The sequence below is a fragment of the Sebastes fasciatus genome, chromosome 15 (assembly GCF_043250625.1).
Source record: "Sebastes fasciatus isolate fSebFas1 chromosome 15, fSebFas1.pri, whole genome shotgun sequence".
Lineage (NCBI taxonomy): Eukaryota > Metazoa > Chordata > Actinopteri > Perciformes > Sebastidae > Sebastes > Sebastes fasciatus.
In genome coordinates, this window is record NC_133809.1 from 6,639,528 (window position 1) to 6,665,244 (window position 25,717).

The 25,717-nt window shown below is 39.2% G+C and overlaps 3 protein-coding genes across 4 annotated transcripts; 1 reads left to right on the top strand and 2 right to left on the bottom strand.

Annotated features, from left to right (window-relative positions):
- Positions 1–454: 454 nt before the first annotated feature.
- Positions 455–13,386, bottom strand: rtf1 (RTF1 homolog, Paf1/RNA polymerase II complex component). Its single transcript, XM_074609719.1, has 18 exons — positions 13,206–13,386; positions 10,053–10,163; positions 9,782–9,932; positions 8,379–8,580; positions 8,089–8,206; positions 7,663–7,774; positions 7,433–7,571; positions 7,169–7,346; positions 6,942–7,024; positions 6,746–6,833; positions 6,483–6,590; positions 6,314–6,391; positions 6,058–6,179; positions 5,648–5,705; positions 3,483–3,563; positions 3,277–3,375; positions 2,434–2,548; positions 455–1,476 (listed from the first exon to the last, which is right to left on the bottom strand). Exons 1-18 carry the CDS (start codon positions 13,287–13,289, stop codon positions 1,370–1,372), a joined length of 2,034 nt encoding a protein of 677 aa, XP_074465820.1. The 5' UTR covers positions 13,290–13,386; the 3' UTR covers positions 455–1,369.
- Positions 13,387–14,613: 1,227 nt separating this feature from the next.
- Positions 14,614–18,406, top strand: ndufaf1 (NADH:ubiquinone oxidoreductase complex assembly factor 1). 2 transcript variants are annotated; one of them, XM_074660075.1, is made up of 5 exons: positions 14,614–14,816; positions 16,026–16,577; positions 17,315–17,500; positions 17,689–17,763; positions 17,855–18,406. In XM_074660075.1, exons 2-5 carry the CDS (start codon positions 16,053–16,055, stop codon positions 17,993–17,995), a joined length of 927 nt encoding a protein of 308 aa, XP_074516176.1. In that variant the 5' UTR covers positions 14,614–14,816; positions 16,026–16,052; the 3' UTR covers positions 17,996–18,406. The 2 variants fall into 2 exon arrangements, with proteins under 2 accessions (XP_074516176.1, XP_074516177.1); XM_074660076.1 differs by having other exon boundaries at positions 14,675–14,816; positions 16,029–16,577; positions 17,855–18,148.
- nusap1 (nucleolar and spindle associated protein 1) lies at positions 18,353–24,368 on the bottom strand. Its single transcript, XM_074660074.1, has 12 exons — positions 24,179–24,368; positions 23,004–23,072; positions 22,679–22,891; positions 22,398–22,563; positions 21,485–21,568; positions 21,243–21,355; positions 21,072–21,122; positions 20,782–20,954; positions 19,836–19,999; positions 19,626–19,742; positions 19,427–19,538; positions 18,353–19,334 (listed from the first exon to the last, which is right to left on the bottom strand). The coding sequence occupies exons 1-12, from the start codon at positions 24,251–24,253 to the stop codon at positions 19,247–19,249; spliced, it is 1,425 nt and encodes a 474-aa protein (XP_074516175.1). The 5' UTR covers positions 24,254–24,368; the 3' UTR covers positions 18,353–19,246.
- Between the last annotated feature and the right edge of the window lie 1,349 nt (positions 24,369–25,717).

Sequence of the window (25,717 nt, forward strand, 5' to 3'; positions counted from 1 at the left end):
CAGATCAATAAATAATAATACATTGCAAAATTACAATACGTAATTTAACAGTGGAAGGAGTACAAGACTTTGTGTAATAATATCGTTTACCTACTGCTATTTTAGAAGCAAAAGTACTTACTTAAAATTGAATAGGAGTAAAGCAACCCCTTTAAAAAAGTTCAAGCTACATTGTTTTCAGTGGATTTTTTTTTTTTTAAAGATTTATTTTTATTAGCGAAATGCTTATTTTACAATTCAATACCAACGTGTATCAACATTTCTTTTTTGTTTTTAAAGCAAATACTGAAACTGAAAAATAAAACATAAGAAATTAATAATTATAGAAGAAAAAATGTGGTAATGATATATTATTGATAATGCACCTGTACTTGTATCAAAAATATTTTAACTACATAATGATGCTTGCTTTGTCTCCCCTTTAGATTAGAAAACAGAAAAACTGACACAGACGTTATGAAACAGTGCCTCTTTATTTTTTCCGCACTCACTCCAAAATGCATATTTACATGGCATGCCACATCAATACAGGAACTATGGACACAATCGATAACACGTAGAATCTGCTCTGGGAGTTAAGGGCAGGGGAGTTATCCCATGAACAACCAACAAAGAGATAACAGAAATTAAGCAACACTTTTATAACTAGGCCAGTCATAGAAAAGGGTTCCTCTTAAATCGGGTCGTTTCAAAGACTTAAAAAGTGATAAATGTCCATTTGTCACGGAGGGCCGGCGTGACGGTCGAGTGGTGATCATCTACACTCCGCAAAAAAAAACATGAGGCTGTTAAAATCCCAGATGGACTGCAAGGGGCAGATGATCACACATGTAGGGATGGTGGGGGGGGGAGATTTACAACAGTAATTCATTGTTGGTGAGGACAAGCTGGTCGGCTCCTTTAGATATCCAGTCCAGTAATTTCAAAATACCTCAACAATCTAAGTCTTCTAAGATAGTGTCCTTGTTCAAGGTAATAATCCACAAGCGCCGTGTCCTTTTAGAAAAAAAAAGACAAAAAAAAAAGACTCCAGGAGATCCAAAACAGCGGGAGGAAAGAAGTTAAATACATTAAAAAAACACAACTCAATATACAAGTTTGTGTGTGATAATGCAAAAATAACAAAACAACAAATATCTGGACATCTTCCAAGAGAGATCCTTTAGAGAAAAATGTTGTCTTTGCCCAATCAGTATTTCCTCTGTGTTCGGATAAACAGTCTGTTGTACCAACATTCAAACACACGTCCTCTGGGAGTCATTCACACACACCCACACTCATCCACACATTCACTCTCTCAACCACACACACTCTCTCTTGCACAGCCAATTACACATGCAATGTGGTTACTGAATGATGGACTACCACATCAGATCAGCCCCCTCCTCTTCTTGTAGTCTTCCAGGTTGAGGGACCGGCGGGGAGCGCCGTCCTTCACCGGCAGCGCGTTGGAGCTCACGGACAAAGACTTTGCCTCTGCAGAACAAAAGAGCGATATTAATACGCTTTGTTTCTAAAGTGCTGCATTACATTAAGTAAAATATAGGGCTGTACAATGAATCGAAATTATATCGAAATCGCAATATGGCCACCTAAAAATGTTCAAATTGAAGAAGGTTCAATATATGTTAAAAGCCAATTTAAATTTACCATTTAAATTAAAAATGGCATGCGGCAGAGATGTTGTGACCTACACATCATATTCTACAGACTTAAAGGAACAGTGTGTAGGATTTGGCGACATCTAGTGGTGTGGTTGCAGATTGCAATCTATTGAGTACCCCTCCGCTCACTCCTCCCTTTCCAGGACTGTGGTTACGTGAGCCGCCAAGTGCAAAACCGTGGTAACGCTGTTCGCCTCGCTCAGAGGCCGTCCTTACCATAATAACACTATTTTAGGAGCAACGAAAGTCAGACGGCGGCTTGCGGTACCACGATTTTGCACTCTGCAGCTCACATTACCGCAGTTTCACAAGTGTGTCGGAGAACTACGGTGGCCTTCAGGTAACTTAAAAACGCAAAAGTCTCTCTCCAGAGTCAGAGTTTGGTTTGTCCGTTCTGGGCTACTGTAGAAACATGGCAGAGCAACATGGATGACTTGGTGAAGAGGACCCGCTCTGTATGTAGGTATGAAGGGCTCATTCTAAGCTAACGAAAACAGGATTCTTAGTTTCAGGTGATTATACACTAATGAAAACATTACAAAAACATTATATTCCATTTCTGCTAATAGATCCCCCGAAAAGTTACTCACTGGTCCTTTAAGAAAAACATCTTAGTTTGGTACAGATCCCCACAAAAATCACACCATAATCATTTTAATAGGTTTTTGTAAAAATCATCATTCCCTCTTATATCGCAAATCATATCCCCGAGTAACCCCTAGTAAAATATGAACAAATAAAATAATGAAAATGGGAAAAATGACCTCACCTGCATTGGGAACCTGAAGGTCAATCTTAACGTCGAAATCATGAACTTTAAACAAGTCCTCTGAGAGATCAGTGTTTGGCTTGGGGCCATCTTTGTCCTTTGAGTTTAGTTGACCCTATAATATAACAAACAGAGGTAAGATTAGACATGTAGATACTATAAATAAAAGATTATTTCCTTCTGCAAAAGTAGAAAGATATTCTCTACTTGGCATTCACTTCACATCAAATCAGAAAAAATGTGTCTCTGTTTAAAATGCATTATAAGCACATAATCACTGATATTAAAGTTTCATAATATCTGCTGAGGCTAAAAAACTAGATGAACTAGAAGACTAAAATGTCTTGTTGTCCCTCAAGCCATTAAAAACGTCTGCGTTTGGGTTCTGGGAAAAACGCAGTGGCCTGCTGCGGAAAAGTAGAAACAGAAGGAACTTTTGGAGAAACACGACCTGACATCACGCTGCGGTGGCCAACGTAACCAGCGATCCAGAGTTATACAACCCAGCCACGAGGGAACTAAAGACTTTAATTGTTACAATTAATGGGCCATTAAAGTGACTCTCTCACACCGCTGCAAAACCCTGCGGCGAATCAACACAAAGCTTAATCGAGTGCGAATGCAGACTTACTCTTTAAAAAAAATATAACAGAGTCCATCTTCTGGAAATGGTGCAACAAGCATGCAGCTTCATGTTTGTATTGGAACAGGACCATAATCAGGTTGTTGGCATTGTTTGCACCTCTTTTAACAAGTGAAAGAAGTGAACACCTCAGAGTTCACTCTCCAAACATATACTATGTGAAAGCACTGGGAGTGTATCTTAGTTATTGTCCTGCTTACCAGTTTGTTGATGTCAGTGTTAGCATCGAGTTCCGACCCAGAGCCGTACTTCTGGTTCAGGTGAGCAAGAATAGCTGCGTGGACTGACGGGTCTCTGGCCTGCAGAACGAACCAAACGAGCAGGTTGACAGATTAACAAAATTAGATTCAGCAGTGTTTATTACTTCCTTTGTACATAATTATTAAAATAATGATAGGAATCTTACATTAGACACCATGGTGGGTTTGCACTGTCTTCGTGTGAAAGGATCCATTTGTTGGTTTTTGGCATTTTTTTGTCCTTCAGCCTGTGAGAAAACAAATAAGCAAATAAAGTGGGTTATTTTAACAGCAGTATAGCTCGGACCACCTTAGTATGAAACACACAGAACTCTCGTCTCCTCACATACACTGCTGTGAGCTCCCTTAAGTGAACCGCAGCGTGACTGAACACTGTAACATTAAGTGCTGCCACATCAGGAAAACATCTTAAGAGAGGCAACGTTTCAAGGTCTTGGTGGGTAGTAAATACCAATAGAGACTACTGTTACTACTACTACTGTTTTCACAAAACACAATCAATCTGTAAAGAAGGAACCTTCCCTTCCTGTCCTTTAGTAACATTTTTGTCGTACTTGTTGTGTCACACCCCCTTCAGAGCAAACAGAAACTACAGGATGTGAACAGGATGCAACATGAATGTGTTTAACAAATCAATTTTCAAGCGCTTCCATATTCATACCATATCAAAACCTTATATTTTAAAACACAGTTTCCATTTAAATTCTAAAAGCAACAATATGTTCAATAATCAATGATTTTGTTGCACTTAATCAATTCCTACTTATTTTTCATCATCCCAGCCTTAAAGGGAAACAGCGTGAAACGCTAAACGGGCTGCAATATAATCATATCGAACAACTCCGTCCCGTCATTTTACATTCACTTTTTTGCCACTGACTTGAGCCAAGTCTCGTTCTGAAATCTCGCAGGACAGTTAGGCCTCATCCACACTGTCGAAATCAGCAAGACATTTAGCCATGACATTGAAAATCTTTTAGATAACACTAAGCTACGCTTTCTGTACTGCAACAAAACAAACCAACAACCCCGGCACTCCTCTCTCCAACTCTCACTCAAGTTTCCAAAATTGTCTTCCGGCAACAAGTCACCTGTAGAAAGCTTTCAGAACGAGACTTCTCCTTGAGAGAGACTTGGTTAGCCTCAATAACAAACAAACCGGATTAAGAGAAAGGTAAGAAAGAGGTTTAATTTCTCTGTAGGGTCCGTTCCATAATGTTGTCAGATACAAATTGGTTCGCAAAAGGGTTTATTTCACGAGGCTTCAGCTGGGACTCGTGCACACAAAACCACCTATACACTCACCGGCCATTTTATTAGGCACACCTGTTCAATTGCTTGTTAACACAAGTAGCTAATCAGCCAATCACATGGCAGCAACTCAATGCATTTAGGCATCTAGACGTGGTAAAGACGACTTGCTGAAGTTCAAACCGAGCATCAGAATGGGGAAGAAAGGGGATTGAAGTGACTTTGAACGTGGCATGGTTGTTGGTGCCAGACAGGTTGGTCTGAGTATTTACAAAAAAACTGCTGATCTACTGGGATTTTCACGCACAACCATCTCTAGGGTTTACAGAGAATGGTCCGAACAAGAGAACATATCCAGTGAGCGGCAGTTGTGTGGACGAAAATGCCTTGTTGATGTCAGAGGTCAGAGGAGAATGGGCAGAGTGGTTGGAGATGATAGAAAGGCAACAGTAACTCAAATAACCACTCGTTACAACCAAGGTATGCAGAATACCATCTCTGAACGCACAACACGTCGAACCTTGAAGCAGATGGGCTACAGCAGCAGAAGACCACCCGGTACTAGCACCAGCCACTTTATTAGGTACACCTTGTACCTAATAAAGTGGCCGGTGAGTGTATATTACAGATGTGAGGCAGTGGTGTAACCGGGCAGAGGGCAGCGAATGTGTTTGTCTAACTATAGGAAAATGATGGAGGGGAGACTTCATTCGTTTTTTATCCAGGAGCAATAATTTCTCAGCTGTGTTTCGGCTTTGGGCGTCTTCAATGACGTCATTGGTCTGAAACGATACAAGCCTCCATACGCACCTTACAGAAAACTTCCTGGATTGATTACTCGACACGCTCCGAAGCCTTCGCACAGCATGTAACATAACTAATTACAGCCAGTTTAGTGGCTGCCGTCTGCAACACTCTCGCTCAATATTGGACAAATTTCAACAATTGTTAGTCCCTTAGTCACAAAAACATGGGGGGGAAAAAATACAGGGTGTACCAGAGTTCCCCTTTAATATTAAAAATCATTCCAGTCAAACAAGAAGGTGAAGTGGACACTCACCACAAGAGCTTTCTCAGATTCAACGATGTTCCAGCTTCTGTTCCTCTGATTGATGTAGCTGGATGAGAAATAGAATCAAAAACAATCCTGTCTTAAAACACAATCAGCTCCAAAACAAAGAGTCATCGTGTTAAGTCCAAAATATGACATGAACCAATCCTGAGGTTGTTTGCATTGTATTGTTTGAATATGGGAGATATTGTGGACATAATTTTTAAACAAAAAGTTGTAATTTCCATAATTTCCTTCCCAGCAATCTGAAATGATTTTCAACCAGTGAAAGGAAGACACATTTTAGGTGAGCTTTTTGCAGCAATAAAAACATGTTTTCAGTAGTTTACAACCATGTGTCTGAAGCCAGGAGTTACTGCAGATAGACATAAAAACATGTGTAACAGTAGCTCATGTACCTGATGGCAGAGATGCTCTTGGTCCTCTGTCTGTCAAGTGCTTCTGCCCTCTCCTCGAGTTCGTTCAGCTCATCCTGGATCGCTTTCACTTTGTCATTATCTCCAATCTCTTCTGCCATGGCCTTCAATCACAACAAATAAAAATGAGTAAGCAAGAGCCACAAACTGGTGATAGATTTAGGGTCACTACACACTATTGGACGAATCTATGACTTTAGCCGTCAGCAAAAACACAAAAACAAGTCATTTTCTTCACCTTATCTTTGAGTAACTGCGTTTTCTTCATGGCGTAATTTGGTGGTGCTTTTCGGAATCGGTCCTTCTCTTTAACAATCTGTAGCGAGTTAAAACAAAAAATATTTTAGTTCCATTGCATAATGCACGACACCAGAATAATCAAGTAACGTGTAGAGAAGCAGACTCACATCCTCTATGTCTTTGTCATTAAACTTGTGGTTCAGAGCTTCTTTGATGGACTGCTCTTTTTTGGTGATTTCGTCGAGAGTCGGTACTTGCATTCCAGCAACGACCATCTGGAAAAGACAAAATAATCAAAACCCAAAACCCTGAACTCGTACAATCTTTCTTCACAGCCTGAACAGACGGCTCCTCGTGTGTCTCTTGAAGGAGTTTCTACTTAAACTGATGTTGCAGATGACATATTTTTGCTGTTTCAAAATACACTTACCGCCTCTTTCCACTTCATGAACTCGCTTTCCATAAACTCCTGATTTGATACAAACTCAAGCCTGAACACCCGTGTGTCACCGCCATGCCTGAGGACGATATACAATCAAAAGTCACATTTTTGGTAAGCAGGAAACCACAGAAGAGAAGGTCCGGATTTGTGGTTACCAACGAAGTATCTGTAATTGTGTACCCACCTTAATTGTAATCCCTTGTTTGTTCGCGTTGTTCCAAGTTGGTAAACCTTCGCCGTCTCAACCACATCCACAATTTCAGCAACCTTTCAACAACAAGTAGAGGACTAAAATTAAATCAAAACTTCACAAATCAGATTTTATTTAACTAAATCTTTTTCTAAAGATTCCCGGATCTTCACTATCACCTTTATAAAAGAGCACATTGCTGTCCAATGTCCAAAACTTACCCTATAAACTGGTTTACTGCTGCTGTTCCCGATCCCTATCCTCACAAAGCAGCCGGTCACGGTCTTAGCAAAGAAGGGCATGTGGCACCAGCGCTCCAGCTTGTGTCTGGACAGGCGGACCCTGTTGAGCTCATCTGGTAATGAAACAGGCTGCGACTTCGGTGGAGTATCTTCTTTTCTGTTAGCAAAACAGTCAAGATGTTACTTGAAATCAAGAGAAAAGTGTGTATTGATTAAAAACAGCAGGAGCAGAATAAAACTTACTCGTCATCATCATAAGACGATGAGCGGGAACTCCGGTCACTTTTGACTGATGACTTGTCATCGTCTTCCTCCTCTTCCTCCTCGTCGTCAGAGTAAACCTCGCTCGTCTTCAGGGGCTGACGTTTGGCCAGCAGCTCTGCTGCTCACCAAAGAGAAGAAATGCTAAGCTTTTGGAACAGACTGAATTGTCACAATAATCACGTCACAAAGAAGTTAAAAATCACACCAACCTGTTTTGTTTTTCTTCTTCTCACGTTCAGCTTTGAGCTCCTCCATGGCCTGGGACTTTTTGTCAAGTTTTTCGTCACGTTTGGATCGTCTCTCCTTGTTGTGTGACATGACCTAAAGAGGGGATTAGATATTACAATCAGACTGAAAGACTGCTCTACCTCTGAGCCCCAGAGGTTCAACCAATTGGAAGGTCGGTGGTTCGATCCCTGGCTCCTCTGGTCACATGTCGATGTGTCCTTGAGCAAGACACTTAACCCCAAATTGCTCCCGAAGGCTGAGCCATCGGTGTGTGAATGAGTATTTAGATTAGATCCTGATGGTCAGGTTGGCACCTTGTATGGCAGCCTCTGCCATACAAGGCAGACTAGAAAAGCGCTTTATAAATTTACCATATAATATTGTTTATAATGTTAAAAATGACTCACCACTTGTGTGTCTTGAACCTGAGATAGCTTCCTCTTTTCTTGTTCTTCCTCCTGCTTCTTTTTCTTCTCCTCTTTCTCCTTCTTCTTTGCCGTCTTCAGCTTCTTCTTGATTTCAAAACTGTCAAAACGAACATCACAAACAACACTCAGCAATGTTGAAATGCCAGAATCTGCCTTCATGAATGATTTCTCACTTTTATTGCAATAATGTTGTTGAGAAATCAGGAACATTTTTGAGAAAAAGCAGAACTAGTTCTTTTCAAATAAGTTTAACATTCATCCCCACTCACCGTCTCTTTAGCACCTCTCTCTTCTCAATTCTGTTGAACAGCTCTTGCTCTCTCTCCTTCTCTGTCATTTGCTCCAGGCGAGCTCTGTCCTCCGCGTCTCCCATCAAGTCGTCGTCGTAACCGTCCCTGAACACCTCGTCCTCGGAGGAGTCCGAGTCGGAGCTGGAGGACGAGCTGTTGCTCTCGGAGTCAGACACCTCGCCTGATAAAAGTCATTGGCACAAACAGCAATCATTCAGCTGAGTTCAGTTCTCATCCAGAGTTCAGTAACACAAACACGACTCTACCAGGTAGGGATGTCCTGGTCGTTATTGGCTACATTAAGTATGAACAAATTCTACTCCTTTATTTTAAAGGAGTCTGCTCTGTTTTCATGTCTCCTCAAAGATTTATGTACAACCCTTGGCATTGAGACATGCTTTTTAAAAAAGGTAGCGAGTGGCTGAAATAAAAGTGACATTGAACAACTTGTAAACTAGATAATGAATGCAGCCTAACAGCTACTTGTGATGGTTACGATGGCTAAATTTCACCAAGTGGCAATAACAGCTTTTCTTCAACATGACTAAATGATAAGGCACCGATATAAAAGGACGAAATAAATATTAAATATTTTTCAGAGCTACTTATATTTTACAGTTTGTTGACTTTGTTATTTTGTTAAAATTAAATGAAAGCAATTAAGGAGAGTCTATGATGACGCTTAGTCGATTAATTGCTCTTTTTGGTCTTAGTCGACTAAGATTTCTTTAGTCAGTTAACCATTTTTTTCATGCTGAATGACTTATTTCCAAGGAACTTATGAGCACATCTCTGGTAAACACAAGTTTTAAAGTGGTGCTTTTGTGTGAGACTTTGTGGAGAAACTCAGTTTCACAGATCTGTCGATTAAATAAACTAATCGATTAGTCAGCAAAATATTTGTCGATTAAGAATGTCTATGGTCGAGGACATCCATACATCTTGGATACTTGTACTGTTTTTTTTTTTCAAAAGACTTGTCCAGGTTTTCCATAACCATGTGGGCCCAGTGTATAGCATGACAACGTAACACAAATAAACAAACAACAGTTTACGATGCTACACTCTGTGCCAGCTCGGATAAGGGAGTGAGTCACCTAATCTCAGCCACCTGATACCCGTGGACATGGCACCCTGCTGATATGTGTAATCTACAGTTCATAATATGTCTCGCCACTTTATGTAAGATGCCATTAACCTGAGGACATGTGTGTGTGTGTGTGTGTAAGTTTGCTGAGCTGTTAGTTCACATCTGTATTACTACCACCACAACAAGTTCCTCAACTCTTATCATACATGGTTTGTGGTTTTACACATAGAAATGAAGTGTGCTTGCTTGTTGAGCACAGAGCATATTTTGCCCATTAAAAGTGAAGACGTACCCTCCTCTGGTGCGGAGCTCTCAGCTGAGCTGTCTCCATTTGAGCTGCCAGACGCCGTCGCTTTATTAACCTTCTTCTTTGTAGCGTTCTTCTTCTCGGACCCTTTCCCTGGTTTAACCTTCTTTTTGCCTTTGGTGCCACCCACAGTCCACTAGACAAGAGGAGTGAAAAGTTCCATTTGGGTTATCAAATAGCTGTAACTATCCAACATTTTGTCATGTCCTAATGTGAAAAGTGACATATTTTAGAGCGAATACTACGAGTGCCATACCTCATCATCACTATCGGACGTCTCGGAGTCTGTAGAAGCTGCAGGTTTGCTGACCGGCTCATCCTGATCACCTGAATCAACCCTCTTCCTCTTTGCCAAGGACAAGAGCTCCTGAAAATGAGAACAACGGTGATGTGGTTAAGAAAGAGCACCAAAAAGTGGGAAGAGCACAAGAAAAAGCGGGAAAATGCATCCTGCAAGTGAAGTGCTTGTACTTGTGGACATCTCTAAATACAGGTGTAAATGAACCCAAACCGCACGGAGGCTGCACTGGGATCCAACTTTTCAAGCCACATTCAGAGGTGAGATGCACATGGCCCGTGATTATATTTAAGGACGGACTACTCAACTTTATAATATGCATATAGCACGAAAGACCCTCCAAACACAGTTGATTTGCTAAGACAAGCGTTTGAAAGCTTACTGACAACTAGCTGAGTGGGCAGGAGCAAATATGTATTTTTGTTTAGCAGCGGTCACTTTCCCACAGGTAAAATAACATGTGAGCAAAGAAGCAAAGTCCAGTCACAAGTGGTCGTCAAAACACAATCTGATGGCAGGAGTGAGCCGCAGTTTGTCTCAACTGGATTTATGCAGAACTTTGACTCAAGATACTAGTTCTCTTAAAAGGTGCAGAGGGATAGCAATGGAGCAAATATTATTTTAAAAAGTTATTCTTATAAAATGGTCAATATATCCTGACAGTGAGAAAGTTTGTGATCCAGCAGCCATGTTGAGATCAGTTGAGGAAATACCAAGCACCGCCCACCATGCCGGAGCAAACTTTCTCATTTTACAGCTAAACGGTACACTACAAGATGTTTCTGAAAACAACTGTGGCGAGAAATAGTCATTACAGCAACAGAATATTAATTAACATTTGATCAGCGCTCCCTAGTTTGACGTTTGATCGGAGTTTGTGAGTGATTGACCGTTGAATGAACAGCCAACAGGAACGCTCTCTCTCTGAAATGACCTGTGATTAGCCAAAGCCTTCCGTCACGGGCTAGATTTTTTTAAAGCCTGAAAACAGAGCCATGAGGAGGTGCAGAAGTCTAGTTTTCTCTCAGAGCACTTGAATTACAAAATGCTGAAAGGTTATTATGGAATTTATGCCCAATGATGCCAAAAGCATTCAGCCTACTGCAGGTTTAACAGGTCCTGAACACATCTGAGCAATATCATACCCTGAAGCAGTAATGTGCAGCTACATAACACAACCCTGAACATGTATGTGCTATAATACTAATAGCTGAATTACTTCTCTGCTGTAAGAATGTGGAAAAGTTGCAGTCTGTAGAGATGACCTCAAAGCAGGGATGCACCGTTACTGATGTGATCAATTCACATTACCATACACATTTGTCTGTGTCATTATATTATAGTGTACAGTATTTCTGCCATCAGTCACAACAGGCTGTTGACTGAGTTTATAGTGCCACCGAAATCCCTGGCCTCATGTTACCTACATCAAAAATACTCTAATGACTTCCAAGCATTGAGGTTTGCAGTCTTGGATCGGATCAGTACTATGTATTAGCAAAGTTGAAGTGTCAAAAATGAGAAAAAACACTGTTGTGATTTGTGCAACCAAGGAAACAAAACTCAACTTCCCTCAACTCATCTGTTTCTCACTACATGTTTCTGGTGCATCAACTGTTTGGTAGTGTACTGTCAGGTAATGCACATGGGGGGTTTACTGGTGATCACTGTACAGTCCTGTACATCTATTCAGACTGACATGATAGCTCCTCAGTCAGCTTGCCAGGCTGTTGACTCAGTTTGTAGTGGCTCATGTCACCTACATCAAAAATACTCTAACGACTTCCAAGCATTGAGGTTTTGCAGTCTTGGATCGGATCAGAACTATGTATTAGCAAAGTTGAAGTATTAAAATCGATCCCGGGGAGAGACGATGTATTCAATACTGCAAACATTTGATCTGCATTGCTTTCTTGACACACAAAAAAACTATTGATGAATTGTGCAAACCAAGGAAACAAGACTGAACTTCTCTCTTTTGGTTTGCTTTCACTATTCTGGTCATGTTTCTCACTACATGTGTCTGGACATCAACTGTTTGGTAGTGCTACTGTCAGGTAATGCACATGGTATGTTTACTGGTGATCACTGTACAGTCCCGTACAGCTCTTCAGACTTGACATGATAGCTCCTCAGTCAGCTTGCCAGGCTGTTGACTCAGTTTGTCGTGGCTCATGTCACCTACATCAAAAATACTCGAATGACTTCCAAGCATTGAGGTTTTTCAGTCTTGGATTGGATCAGTACTATGTATTAGCAAAGTTTGAATATCAAAATCAATACTTGGAGAGAGATGATGTATTCAATACTGCAAACATTTGATCTGCATTGCTTTCTTGACACAAACAAAAAAACTATTGATGATTTGTGCAACCAAGGAAACAAGACTGAACTTCTCTCTTTTGGTTTGCTTTCACTCTTCTGGTCATGTTTCTCACTACATGTGTCTGGACATCAACTGTTTGGTAGTGTACTGTCAGGTAATGCACATGGTATGTTTACTGGTGATCACTGTACAGTCCCGTACAGCTCTGCAGACTGACATGATAGCTCCTCGTTCAGCTTTGCCAGAGCTTGTTTGACAACAACACCGAAATAGACCTACAGCTCTGCGCCCCTGACGTCATATGGCAGATAAGGTTCTTCTGGCTAATTCAAGTGCAGCTCCACTACAGCTCCACAGTGTGTGCAAACAAACATGTCCCGTTCTCGTTCAGTCTGAAAGCTAGCCAACAAACAAACAAACAAACCCCCCACAACAACAAGTGCACGGCACGTTGTCAAGCAGCTTACTACTCCAAACCAGTAAAAGGCCCCATGTCTGCATCTCTCGGAATGCACCCTTAATGTTAGCATAACTTAGCTAGCTGATGCTGTAAGACACTCACGCTTTCCTTACATCTTACAGAAACACGTGGGGAGTCTGTGTCTCTTGGGAATGTGTACTGAGGACAGAAGCTGTAAATAAAGACAGGCCACTTTGGCTCAGCTTGTTCAAGCGAGGCAAACCACAGCTAGCTAGCATTAGCATACATTAGCTTCACCTCAAACTGCTCACAACTTAAATTAGATATCTGTTTTAACACAAATAATAAATAAACTAGCACCTACCTGATCTAAGTTATCGTCGCTAGCACTGTCCTCAGAGTCAGAGTCAATCACGACTCGACCTTTCCGCTTCTTTACATTCACCATGATTAGCTGCGATGCTAACCTGCTAGCTCGCTACACCTCTCTGTGTCGTCTAGATGCTAGTGGCTAACCGCTGCTGCTAGCTCTGCTGCAGACACACAAAGGCAGCACTGCGCATGCGCCGCTCCTATCGATACCAGAGGGCAGAGGTCAGCAACCTGCAGCTCTGGAGACACATGAGGCTCTTTAGCTCCTCTCCAGTGGCTCCCTGTGGATTTATAAACATGGAAATGAATAACTGTTTTTTTGTTTACATTTTCATTTGTATTTATCATTGTTGTAGGTCTAGATGGATAGATGGATGGATAGATAGATAGATAGATAGATAGATAGATAGATAGATAGATAGATAGTAACTTCATTGATCCCGAGGGAAATTCAAGTTTCCAGCATCACAGTTCCATAGTGCAAAACATGTTAGTAAAGAGGCAGTAAAAAAGTTAGTAGTGCAAAGTACAAAAAAAATATACCAGATATAAAAATATAAGGAGATGAAGAAAACTGTTAAAAGTGAATATAGTGCAGGGTAACAGCTATGATACAGGACTATTAAAAAAGTGAATATAGTGCAGAAGAAACTGTTAAAAATTAGTATAGTGCAGGGTAACAGCTTTGAATGGTACGATGGTACAACGGAGTATTAGGGCCACATTGAGGGAAAAAAAATAATCTGAGATTTCTAGAATAAAGTCATAATATTATGAGAATAAAGTCATAGGTTTATGAGAAAAAAAGTCGTATTATGAGAATAAAGTCATAATATTATGAGAATAAAGTCATCATATTATGAGGATAAAGTCATATGTTTATGAGGGAAAAAAAAGTCGTATTATGAGAATAATAAAGTCATAATATTATAAAGTAGTAATTTTATGTGTCTTCTTTTTTTCTCGTAAAGTTATGACTGTATTCTGGAAATCTCAGATGTTTTTTTCCCTCAATGTGGCCCTAATACTCCGTAGTACATTTGCTATTTGGCCCTCACTGCATTAGACTTATATACTATATACTGAGACTATAAACTGTGTTACCTTCATCACAATGATCAAATGTTTTGTGGCTCCAGATAGATTTTTAATTTTTTGTTTTTTGCCTAAAATGTCTCTTTTGATAGTAAAGGTTGCTGACCCCTGCTATAGTTAGTGTTTTATAGCGCTGTCACTGAAATAAAATTAATATTTATGTTTTTTACTTATCGTATTATTTTATTAATAGAGTTTAAATACAACAATTAACCAGGATGCGAGGATATTGACAGTTAGCTAAGAGTGGAACTACATATTGACTGAGTGAGTGCGTCAGTCCGGACAGAAGTCTTTGGTGCACCGCTGCTGCGTTCAAGGTCCAGGATAAATCAACCTTGTTACTGTTGTAGCTGAATCTGTTGTTTCGTGTAAATGAGACCCGTTTATAAATGTTTTTAATCCATAACAGTGCTTTAAAGAGATGATTTGATTGTTAAACTAAAACAAGAACAGAAATCGTTGGGGAAATAATCCATCTGTCACCTTTTGGTACAACATGATCACAGTAAGTAGAAACAGATTATGCTAAACATGTGTTCTCCATCACAGTATTCCTCTACAGAGCAATGTAAACCAGATGGTCTTGGTTATTCATTGTAACGGTAGCTATGTATTCAAAGTCTTAAACATGCCTGTAACCAACGACTTTATAACGAGTGTGTAATTCATTCATTTACTCAATAGAGGTGTCAACAAGCCATATTCTTCTTAATTAGTTAATTAACAATTAAAGGTCCCATATCGTGCTCATATAGGTTCATACTTGTATTTTGTGTTTCTACTATAACATGTTTACATGCTGTAATGTTAAAAAAACAACTCTATTTTCCTCATGCTGTCTGCCTGAATATGCCTGTATTTGCCCTCTGTCTGAAACGCTCCGTTTTAGTACATTTTGACGGAATTTCAACAGAATTGCGTTGCTAGGCAACAGCTTGGGTCCGTGTGTACTTCCTGTCAGCTGATGACATTCACATACACTGCAACCAGGAATGAACTGGGACACATTTAGAATGTTTACGTTTAAAATTGTGTAAAGGGAATAAATATTGTATATTCGTGACATCACGAATGGGCAGAAATCCTGACAGCCTGTTTCAAACGCAGAGTTTCTGATTACGGGCTGTGTGTATTTCCCTGTGGATTGAGTGTTTCGATACTTTCACAGTATTTATATAGGACTTAAGCCTGCTTTATAATAAAAAAACATGAAAATCTAACTTTTTTATAATATGGGAACTTTAACAATTGATTAAGTAACACAACAGCAAATAGATACATGTATATGTATTATTTATCACCAGTGGGGAAACTGGTTTGCACCATAAAAGCAAAGAGACACAAGTCAGACACACAATAGATGGTATATGAAGACATACTAATACTAACACATATGTCAGGAAGAGGACATTAGTGTAGTTAAAGAGCCGGCCAAACCACTAAGCTATAAAGTGAAACAATACATGCAATTTATCAGTTATTACAAGTCCAATCATAAGTGATGCAGGACCAAAAAAATAAACAAAACATTATCGGCTAATAGTTTCAGCATTAGTCTGAAATGTGTCTCACTAAATCAATAATAATGTAAAGAATAATATTGATCACAACCTGTCAAGCCAGTGGAATAAGAGTTCCCTTTACATTTTGTCTCTTTGTAAATCACAGAAACTTGGAGTTTAATGACACTATTTTTCTGTGTGTTTTATCCCAGCAGTGAACCGTCCACATCACCACTGAAATGTCTCTGCCAAAGATCACGCGTGTCCCCTCAGTGAGGCTGCTGAGCTCCATCCAACACCTCCAGCAGCAGCAGCAGCAGCTGCTCCTCCCCTCCATCACTCCTCTCACTGTGCCCAGAAGAGCTGTGGGTGAATACAGACGACCCGGCCAGCCCAAAAAAAACCCAATATTCCGATGGCAGCCGGTCAACTTTGGCTTCTCAAAGGGCATTGAGGGGATAAAGAAGCAGTTCACACTGCTGAAGAAGGAGTTTACCGAGCCCTGGGTTGGTCCAGAAGGCAAACCGATCCTTGAGCACATGTTGGAGCAGAACCGAGTGGTATGGGAGTTCAGAGGTCCAGAGAGCCTGGAGCAGTGGACGGTGTCCTCGGATCATGAGATAGGGGGCCAAAGTGAAGTTAACTTGAAGCTCGGCAAAAACAATAACACCTGTTTTCTGAACGGGACTCTGAGCTCTGCTCCTCCAAGAGATGGAGAAACACGCTACAGTGGCTACTGCACCGTGCGCTCACAGCAACTACTGGTTAGTGCCATGCTGCTTTTTCTTCCACACGTTTGTGGGATCATACATTCACTTCTAATGAGGTTGGGGAGTTACTGTTATCGTATCCAGGACCACTGAGGTCCTCAGTATTTTTTCTGGAAATTTCTCTGTTGTTGTAGGCTGATTTTATGACTCAATATATATTTAAATATTCCTATAAATTCCTAGTCCTAGAAAAATGTAAGTCGATGATGCTGCATTTGCTTGTAGCTGGGAAGTTTTCTACTCTAGCACAAAGAGCCGGGAAATATTTCAGTATTTATCATCAGAATTTTAAAGATGCTTTAAATATTATGAATCATGATATGTTTTTACTCTCTGTCATATTGTGAGTAGTATTGAATTGACAGTTAAATCAGTTACCAAATTAAACTCATAGAATATTGTTCCTGAAACACAATTTAACAGGTAATTTTCTCCAAGTAAACAGACAACAAAAACATTTGGACATTTATAGATAATTGCCTAGCTCTACTAACACCAGCCACTTTGGCAGGTCACCAAAAATCAGTGTACCAACGGCTATTATTATTATTATTCATTCCTAATACTGACTAGTTCCTCCTTCTTTATGGTTTATTTGCTTAAGTTTGTATTGGAATGAAAACCTGCCCACACCCAAGGTCTGGAAAGTGTTCTCATTAGTGGCAGTTAGATGACCAATACAGTTCCACTAAAAGTTAACCCCCAAAATGTTTTTTTGTCTCCTGCTGTAGGCTTCATTCGATAGAAAAAAGCACTACGATTGGTCCAGTTTCAACACCCTGCATTTGCGAGTGCGTGGCGACGGCCGTCCGTGGATGATAAACATTGCCACAGAAACATACTTCTCTCACCAGAAAGACGACATATACAATTATTTCCTGTATACCAGGGGAGGACCCTACTGGCAAGAGGTCAAGGTGAGCAGCAAATCATTAAAAACATTCATGAACTGAAGAAACCTCACAGAATTTGAAGAACAGTTACCACATTTGCTGCACTTTTACTTTTAGTAAATATAAATATTATTTAATATTATATGTTCTTTCTTTTGTCTAATATGAAACATAAGCAGTCCTTCTAACACTTCAGTGTTACTCATCTACAGATACCTTTCTCCAAGTTCTTCCTTACACATCGTGGGAGGATACAAGACGACCAGCATCCTCTCTGGCTGGACAAGGTAGAGCAAAGGAAAAGTCCAACTGACATGTCATCAAATACATTTTGCCATGCTCTGATTAGTTTATATTTACTACTGTACATCTTTACAGGTTAACACCATTGGATTTACCTTGGGGGATAAAGCGGACGGTCCGTTCCAGCTGGAGATCGATTTTATTGGCGTCTGTAAAGATTATGCACACACCGAGGAGTTTGCTTATGAGCTGTACAAGAGGAATCCTGAGGTTTGAGAGCAACTGCTATAACACGGCAGATGAACGGTTACTGGATAATGGCGGCATTGTACTGAAACTGCTAATAAACAAATGTCAATTACACCCCATCATCCTTCTTGGTATGACGCTGTATATGTGGATTCTAACATATGAACTGTGAAACCACAGTAACTGAGCCACTTCCACTTCTTACCTGCAGAACATCGTAAAAGCCCTAATGTATGTTTCTTGTTATACAAATAAGAAAATGTGACCAATACAATTCAGGACTTGTTGAAAGAGAAAGGACACCTTTCAATTAACTGAGACCGTCTTGCTTGTTTATCCTGTTCCAAGTCCTGTATGAGACACATTTTACGCCAACAGATCATGTCAAATCAATCAAATCTTTATTTAAAATAAAAATATTTCTCATGTGAATTTTGACTTTTTTTGTATGACAGATTTTGTTATCAAATCGTGATTGTGCACAAATGTTAAAGAGGATCTTTTATGCTCCGGTGCATACTTATATTTTGGGTTTCTATTAGAACATTTTTACATGCTTTAATGTTAAAAAAACACATTTTTCTCATACCGGCTGTGCTGCAACACCTCTTTTCACATAAACTCTTAAGACTCCACTCTTACTAGCTTTGTTTGAGGGTGTACCAAACTAGCTGCTAGGCTTGTATTATGCAAATATGTTACTTGGTGACATCACCACGTTACGGAAGAAAAGGCAGGACTTCAAGAATGACATTTCAGGCAGTTCAGGAGTGTTTTCGTGGGGGAGAGTAACTCCCTTTGGTGTGGACTTTTGGCTTTGTAACTTTGCAGACCCTTTACATGCACAAAAACGACAAAACACACTAAAGGAAAGGGAAAAAAGCACAAAGGCATAAGAGATCTTCTTTAAAAGATTACACTGCAATTACAATGGAGAATGCAACAAGGGAATCTTTTGTATCAATGTCTTTTTATCAGTCTTTCCAAAAAGGTAAAAACAAAGCTCATAAACTTTTAAGAACAAAATTACCAGTTTCAAATGCAGCAAAACAGGATAGTGATTCTCTACACATAAAAGCATCATTCAGAGCTGTAAGGTGTTAAAACTACGCCATAAGTCATATCTAAAAACACTGCACAGTAGGTAGGATAGAAGCAGAACATGTACCCAACAGGAGGTTAAAAGAGGCTGCAGAAATGAAAGTCCGCTATATACGTCAAAATATTTACACTGGGAAAACAGGCTGTACAAAACGTCAACAAACAAGCACGATAGTTTTACGTCATGACGAGGCCTCGTCTTGCCCCGAGCATGCTCTCTTTCTTCTGCTTTCGGCCCTCCACCTGTTTTACTCTCCTGTCGCCCCTGAAATAAGATACAGAAACATCTATAAGAGACTGATTTGTTATGGGACACTAATCTATATCATTCAGTGTGTACTTTAATTTTAAACCTACCTTGTCTGGACTTGGTGCTGTTTGTAATTCTTCTGATGAGGGTTTGAGATCAGCGATTTGTTTCCTTCCGTGTTTTCGTTTTCTTTGGTGTCTCCAAACACCTTCAGTTTACCTATAAAAATTTAAAAAAAGTCAGGGATTCATCTGGCTACTGATACTGTATTTCAGGGAAGCAGAGAAATTAAAAGTGGTTTTGTACCGGCATGAGGCTTGTAGGAGAGGGGACGAGACAGACTCGCCTGCAGATCAAAGCCTGACTTCTTCTGTGTCCCGGGGGTTGTTGAAGTACTTGTGTTTCCGGTGAAAACAAATGCTCCTTTGGAATTAAGTGGGGAAAAAAGTAAATCACTCACTCTACATATCTATAGGAAAATGCAGATATCTTTCCAAGGATTAAAGTCAAAGGTACCTGGAGTTTTAGTGGCAGAGAAAGTCGAATTCTTGACATTTTTGGGCTTTGCTCCCTCGGCGGCCTTTTTCTGTGGGGTGCTCGAGGCCACACAGAGCGACATGCGCGCCGGCGTCTTCACCATAGACCTCTTATTCTCATTGTCATGAGTCGCTTCTGAGAAACTGCAAACACACATGGTTGTTAAAACGTCACATTGAAATCTACATACAAAAAGTTGAATTCACCCCCTTGGAAGTTTTCATGTTTTACAATATTGTACCAAAAAGAGATTCAATGTGGCTCTTGTATGTGGCTCAATGATCATTAGAAAAAGACCTTTTAAAAAGGACCATTGTCTAGTATGTAGCGCCATCTAGTGGTGATGTTGCAGACTGGAACCAACTGAATACGGAGAACCTACAATGTCCTTCAGGTAACATAAAAATGTGAAAGGCATTCCTCGCTAGAGCCAGTGTTTGGTTTGTCCCTTCTGGACTACTGTAGAAACATGGTGGACTCCATAAAGAGGACACGCTCCCTATGTAGATATGAAGGGCTCATTCTAAGCTAACGAAAAACAACTATTCTTAGTTTTAGGTGATTATACACTAATGAAAACAATAGTTATGAATATTATATTATATTTCTGCTAATAAATCCACCATAATCCTTTAATGTCAAAGTGAAAAGGGGCTGAATGTTTACGCTGCGTTCACACATACAGATAGAAGTAGTGGGCCGTCTCTTATGCAAACATGTATTTTTGCTTGTCAGAGAGAATAGATCTCTACAAAGCAATATAAGTTAGAGGGTATTTTGTTGTTGATCAGTGTCAAAAAAAAGCCACATGCCCTTTGACGCAATGTTGTAAAAGAATAAAACATGAAAACTTCCTCGTAAGAATGTTATGGACAAGAGAAGAAATATATTTCTGTCCCAGCAAAGGCCTGAGGAGGTGACTCACCGAACATTGATCCTGCGAGTGGAAAGGACATTCGGTCTGAACGGAGCCACGTCCTTCCCAGCAGGTTTATTTGGAGGAGCTTTACTGGCCGAGAGCAGTGTGCGTCTGTCCTCAGCTGGTCTCTTGTTCACCAGGACGGGGCTGAACATGGAAGCACGACTCTTATTCGCCTTCTGTAGAACACATGCATACAGGTCATCACCTTCACTGCTCTCTGGAAGTGGTCAATATACTGTCTGCAACTGTAGTGTCCGTAAAATGTTGTATGTTCAACTGGTGATGATACTTACCACTTGAGTTTTGCTATCAACTTGCTTCAGTTTAGTTTTGTCCGAAAGCTTCTAAAACAATAAAATGGAATATAAATTAAAAAAACAAAAAAAATCAAGTCCACTTACAGATATGACATTTAAAGTGTGCTGGATAAATTCAGCCAAGACTGTTGAGATGCTTTTGAGTACCTTCAGTTCTTTAACTGAACTTCTGAAAGTGTCCATCTGCTTGGTCTTTCGCTGGACGTAGGAGTCAATCGACTCCATCTTGTTAAAATGGGCCTCGTGGAGTTTTTTAAAGTCTACAAAAGAGACAACATAAAATATTTTTGAGAGTTTGTGGGGGAAACCCATGTCCTTTCTGTTATGTGATCTCTGAATTGTTGGTTCCAAAGAGATTGGATGGGAGTAATAAAAAACAAAGAACTTACTAGGAGTGACAGGCTTCAACACTGGCTTGTTCTTCTGCTGGAGTCGAGGGATTTTACCGGCTTTGGCCACCATGGGTGCTTTTTCTGGACAAAGAAATTAAAATACACATACAATAAATCAGTGATTCTCAAAGTGGGGTCCTTGGCACTCTGTCAGGAGGTCCCCAGAATAATTTGCTATAAATTATTAAACTGTGCTGCATCATTAAAAAGTGCATATCTGAAGATGGGGACCATTTGCCCTAATAAAACCAGCACATTGTGTCCATTACTCCAACCCATGTTAGCTTTGGGCCAATAGAAACTCTGATATGATTGTGACACACAACAATAAGTTCATTATTTCTAAGTTGAAGCACTAACTGAAAGTCAGCTTTAGACTGGTAGGTTTAAATATCTGGACTTAATAGGACTATGCCAGTCTTGCTACTGTTCATTTTCTGAAAGCTTTTAAGATCTATTACTTGAAATGTAGACTATAAATACTGTCAAGTGGAGTCCAAATGTAATTTTAACAATATCACTCTCTGTTTAAAAAGGTATATAAGTGGTATTAACATTCAATGACATTGCAAATTTAAGATTGCAATGTGTTTCTGTGTATCACTATGAAACAGGTCTGAAGTATTTAGGTTGAAATGTTTTAGAAAGCAAATAGCTCCTAAAGGCATCTAAGAGTACAAATAGTAGTAAGCATATGTTTAATCTGTGTACGATTATGAGGGGTTCTTTAGAAAAAAATTCTCCCCTGTAAGGGGTCCCTGGCCCTGCAATAAAGGATTATTATGTGATCACAACTTTGTGTTGAAGTCAAGAATCTCCGAAGAAAGACTGCAGCAACACATTAGGCTCCAGAAGGAACCGTTTTTTTCAAAGCAGAAGAAATGAACAGTTACAAGTTTGTACTACTGACCTGTATCACCATGCACAGGTGCTTCATCCTTTATGTCAGGCTGCTGCTGCTCACTGTCAGTGGCCTGGGGCGCTGTAGGAGGCTCAGCTTCACTTTTGTCAGAGTCCTTGGCAGAGGATACTTTCCTCTTCTTAGCACCCCTAGATGCAGGCACTTCAGTGTCACCCTTAAAGGAACAACAGTAGATTTAATCATCCTGAATGCAAAGCATCGACACTGCAGCAAAGTAAGTATTTAGTTGTAGTTCTGTTAGTGTCGAGTGTGTTATGATGTGTAAATACCTCTGCAGCACTTGGAGGAGCATCACACTCAGTCACTGCTGCAGTATCAGAGATCTTTCTCTTGGTACCATTTCCTCTGCCCCGACGTGTGTTCACAAACACAGCGGGGCTGGAAACTTCTTCCTTGCAAGATACGTCTTCATTTTCCTGAGCACTGTCTTGTTGTGTCACAGGTTCGTCTTCTTGAACAGCAGTAACCTCCTTCTCTTGTCCCTGGAAAAACACCAGAATAATACACCGGTATGTAAGCTACACATCAGATATGAACCAAAAAAAGGGCATTATTTATGACATGAAACAATATCATTGACCAGGATTAAATTACCTGTCCTTCCTCCTCTTTGTCCTTTTCTTGTTGATAATGCTGCTTGATCAGTTTCAGGAGTTTATCGGCCTGTTTTAGAACAAAAAAATGTTAGCTAGTCAAGATTAAAGATGTTTATTGTCATGCCGGTTATACAGGTACAATCGTGTGAAATGCTTTTTGCTGGGAAGCTCCATTCAAATAATACTTTATATTACAATTATAAAAGGAAATACTTTGTACAAGGGCATATTAAGAACATATACATATCAGGAAGTATGAATGTACATATATAAGAAATACTTTGTACAAGACATATTAACATCTACATTAAGAACATATACAGTATAAGATATAGTTTTGAGTGAGAAGGTGTCGTATGAATTATCTATTTAAAAGTCTGATGGCCTGGGGGGAAAAAAAACTGTAGAGTAGATTTCGCCCATTTACACACAAACGGAAGCATTTCTCTACTCAAATGTTTGTGACCATGTTAAGATCAGCAGAGGAAATACTAAGCACCGCCCACCAGCTGGAGCACAGCCAATAGGAACGCATCTCTCTCTGAAATGACCTGTGATTGGTCAAAGTCTCCAATCACGGACTAGATTTTTAAAAGCCTGAAAACAGAGCCATGAGGAGGAGCAGAAGTCCAGTTTTCTCGCAGAACACTTGAATTACAATATGCTGAAAGTTTATTATGGATTTTTTGCCCAATGATGCCTAAAAATATTCTGCCTACTGCAGGTTTAAGAAAAATACTTTGAATGCTTAAGATAAGATATTCCTGTATTAGTCCAGCAGTGGGGAAATTTGCAGTGTACAGCAGCAAAGGGGATAGTGCAAAAAACAAGATACATCATCTAACACATTCAAATAGAGCTAAACAAAGTGTAACAAAATATGAACCATTTAAATAGAAGGAAGTATAAAAATAGGAGCAGTATATACAGTATTGACAATAAACAGACTATTAACAAAATTGCACAAGTAGAAAATTATATTGCACAGTGAGAATGAAATGAAATTCCACCTGAAAATATCAGGTTATTGTCAGTTTTTGGTGTGTAAGGGTAAAAGTGATCTACTGGGTAGCTAGCTTACAGTTAGCTAGCGTACAGTTGCCCGTTAGCGTAGTTGGACAACAACAACCTCCAAGTATATCTAAGTTAATTTAAAAAGTACAACTCCATTACCTTCATATTCGCTTTAAGCCCGAGCTCCTTAGCGATGCTTCTCAATTCCGCATATTTCATGGAGTCCAGATCCATGTTGGTGTGATAGTTTATTCCGTTTTAGTGAGAAGAAATCAAAACGTTAGCTCTCTCATGCACCGACTGACTGAGTGGGAAGTGGCTGCTGACGGTTAAAAAGCTCCTCCGATTCAAAACACAGCATCGGAGCCGTCTGATTGGCTGCTGTGTGTGGCCGGAAGTGCCTCGCAGCCAATCAGAGCGAAGATATATTTTTGGCGTTCTAACAATGTCAGTTTGAAATGTGAGCCATTACGGTAAGAGCGTGTAGGAACTGACTTCAAAATAAAAGTACCGTTCTGATGAACGTGATAGGCCTTCAAAATAAAAGCACCATTCTGATGAACGTGATGGGCCATTCAGATTCATTCAAGAGGTCAGTCAGTCTGTCGATAATAAATAAATGAATGAATGAATAATTAAACATATAAATGAATACATATGAAATACTTCAGACTTTTTTTTCTGACATTTTTTCAGACTTTTTTTTTGGAAATTTTTTCAGACATTTTTTCAGATCTTTTTCTTCAGACTTTTTTTTCTGACATTTTTTTCAAATTTTTTCTGACTTTTTTTTTCGCACATTTTTTCTGACTTTTTTCAGATCTTTTTTTTCGGACATTTTTTTTAGATCTTTTTATTCAGATCTTTTTTTCGGACAATTCTTTAGATATTATTTTTCGGACATTTTTTCAGACATTTTTTTCAGATCTTTTTTTTGCGGACATTTTTATTAAATCTTTTCTTTGGACATTTTTCAGATATTTTTTTTAGACTTTTTTTTCAGACTTTTTTCAGATATTTTTTTTCAAACTTTTTTTTCGGACATTTTTTCAGATATTTTTTTTCGGACATTTTTTTAGATATTTTTTTCGGACATTTTTCAGATATTTTTTTTCAGACATTTTTCAGATATTTTTTTGTGGACATTTTTATTAAATCTTTTTTTACCGACATTTTTTTAGATATTTTTTTTCGGAAATCTTTTCACACATTTTTTTCAGACATTTTTCAGATCTTTTTTTCAGACAATTTTCAGATCTTTTTTTTCAGACATTTTTCAGATCTTTTTATTTCAGACTTTTTTCAAATCTTTTTTTTCGGAAATTTTTTCAGAAATTTTTTCAGGCTTTTTTTTTGGACATTTTTTCAGACTTTTTTTCAGATCTTTTTTTTTTTTTTACATCTTTTCAGATCTTTTTTTTCAAACATTTTTTTCAGACCTTTTTCAGATTTCTTTTTTAAAATTTTTTTAGATCTTTTTACTCAGGCATTTTTAAGATCTTTTTTCCGCCAATTTTTTAGATATTTTTTTTCGGACATTTTTACGATATTTTTTTTCAGACTTTTTTCAGATATTTTTTTTCGGAAATTGTTTCAGGCTTTTTTTTTTGGACTTTTTTTCAGATATTTTTTTTTTTTTACATCTTTTCAGATATTTTTTTCAGATCTTTTTTCCAAAAAAAATTTTCAGACATTTTT

Bases quoted from the DNA above. Each gene is read 5' to 3' on its own strand.
- rtf1 (XM_074609719.1), bottom strand. From the start codon at position 13,289: ATGGTGAATGTAAAGAAGCGGAAAGGTCGAGTCGTGATTGACTCTGAC. The intron at 7,775-8,088 runs GTGAGTCATTTT...TCCCCTCTTTAG, and splicing joins AGGTTCAAGACACACAAGTG to GTCATGTCACACAACAAGGA. The intron at 6,834-6,941 runs GTGGGTACACAA...TATCGTCCTCAG, and splicing joins AACAAGGGATTACAATTAAG to GCATGGCGGTGACACACGGG.
- ndufaf1 (XM_074660075.1), top strand. From the start codon at position 16,053: ATGTCTCTGCCAAAGATCACGCGTGTCCCCTCAGTGAGGCTGCTGAGC. The intron at 16,578-17,314 runs GTTAGTGCCATG...CTCCTGCTGTAG, and splicing joins TGCGCTCACAGCAACTACTG to GCTTCATTCGATAGAAAAAA. The intron at 17,764-17,854 runs GTAGAGCAAAGG...ACATCTTTACAG, and splicing joins ATCCTCTCTGGCTGGACAAG to GTTAACACCATTGGATTTAC.
- nusap1 (XM_074660074.1), bottom strand. From the start codon at position 24,253: ATGGATCTGGACTCCATGAAATATGCGGAATTGAGAAGCATCGCTAAG. The intron at 22,892-23,003 runs GTAATTTAATCC...GTGTTTTTCCAG, and splicing joins ACAAAGAGGAGGAAGGACAG to GGACAAGAGAAGGAGGTTAC. The intron at 21,356-21,484 runs GTAAGTTCTTTG...TCTCTTTTGTAG, and splicing joins GTTGAAGCCTGTCACTCCTA to ACTTTAAAAAACTCCACGAG.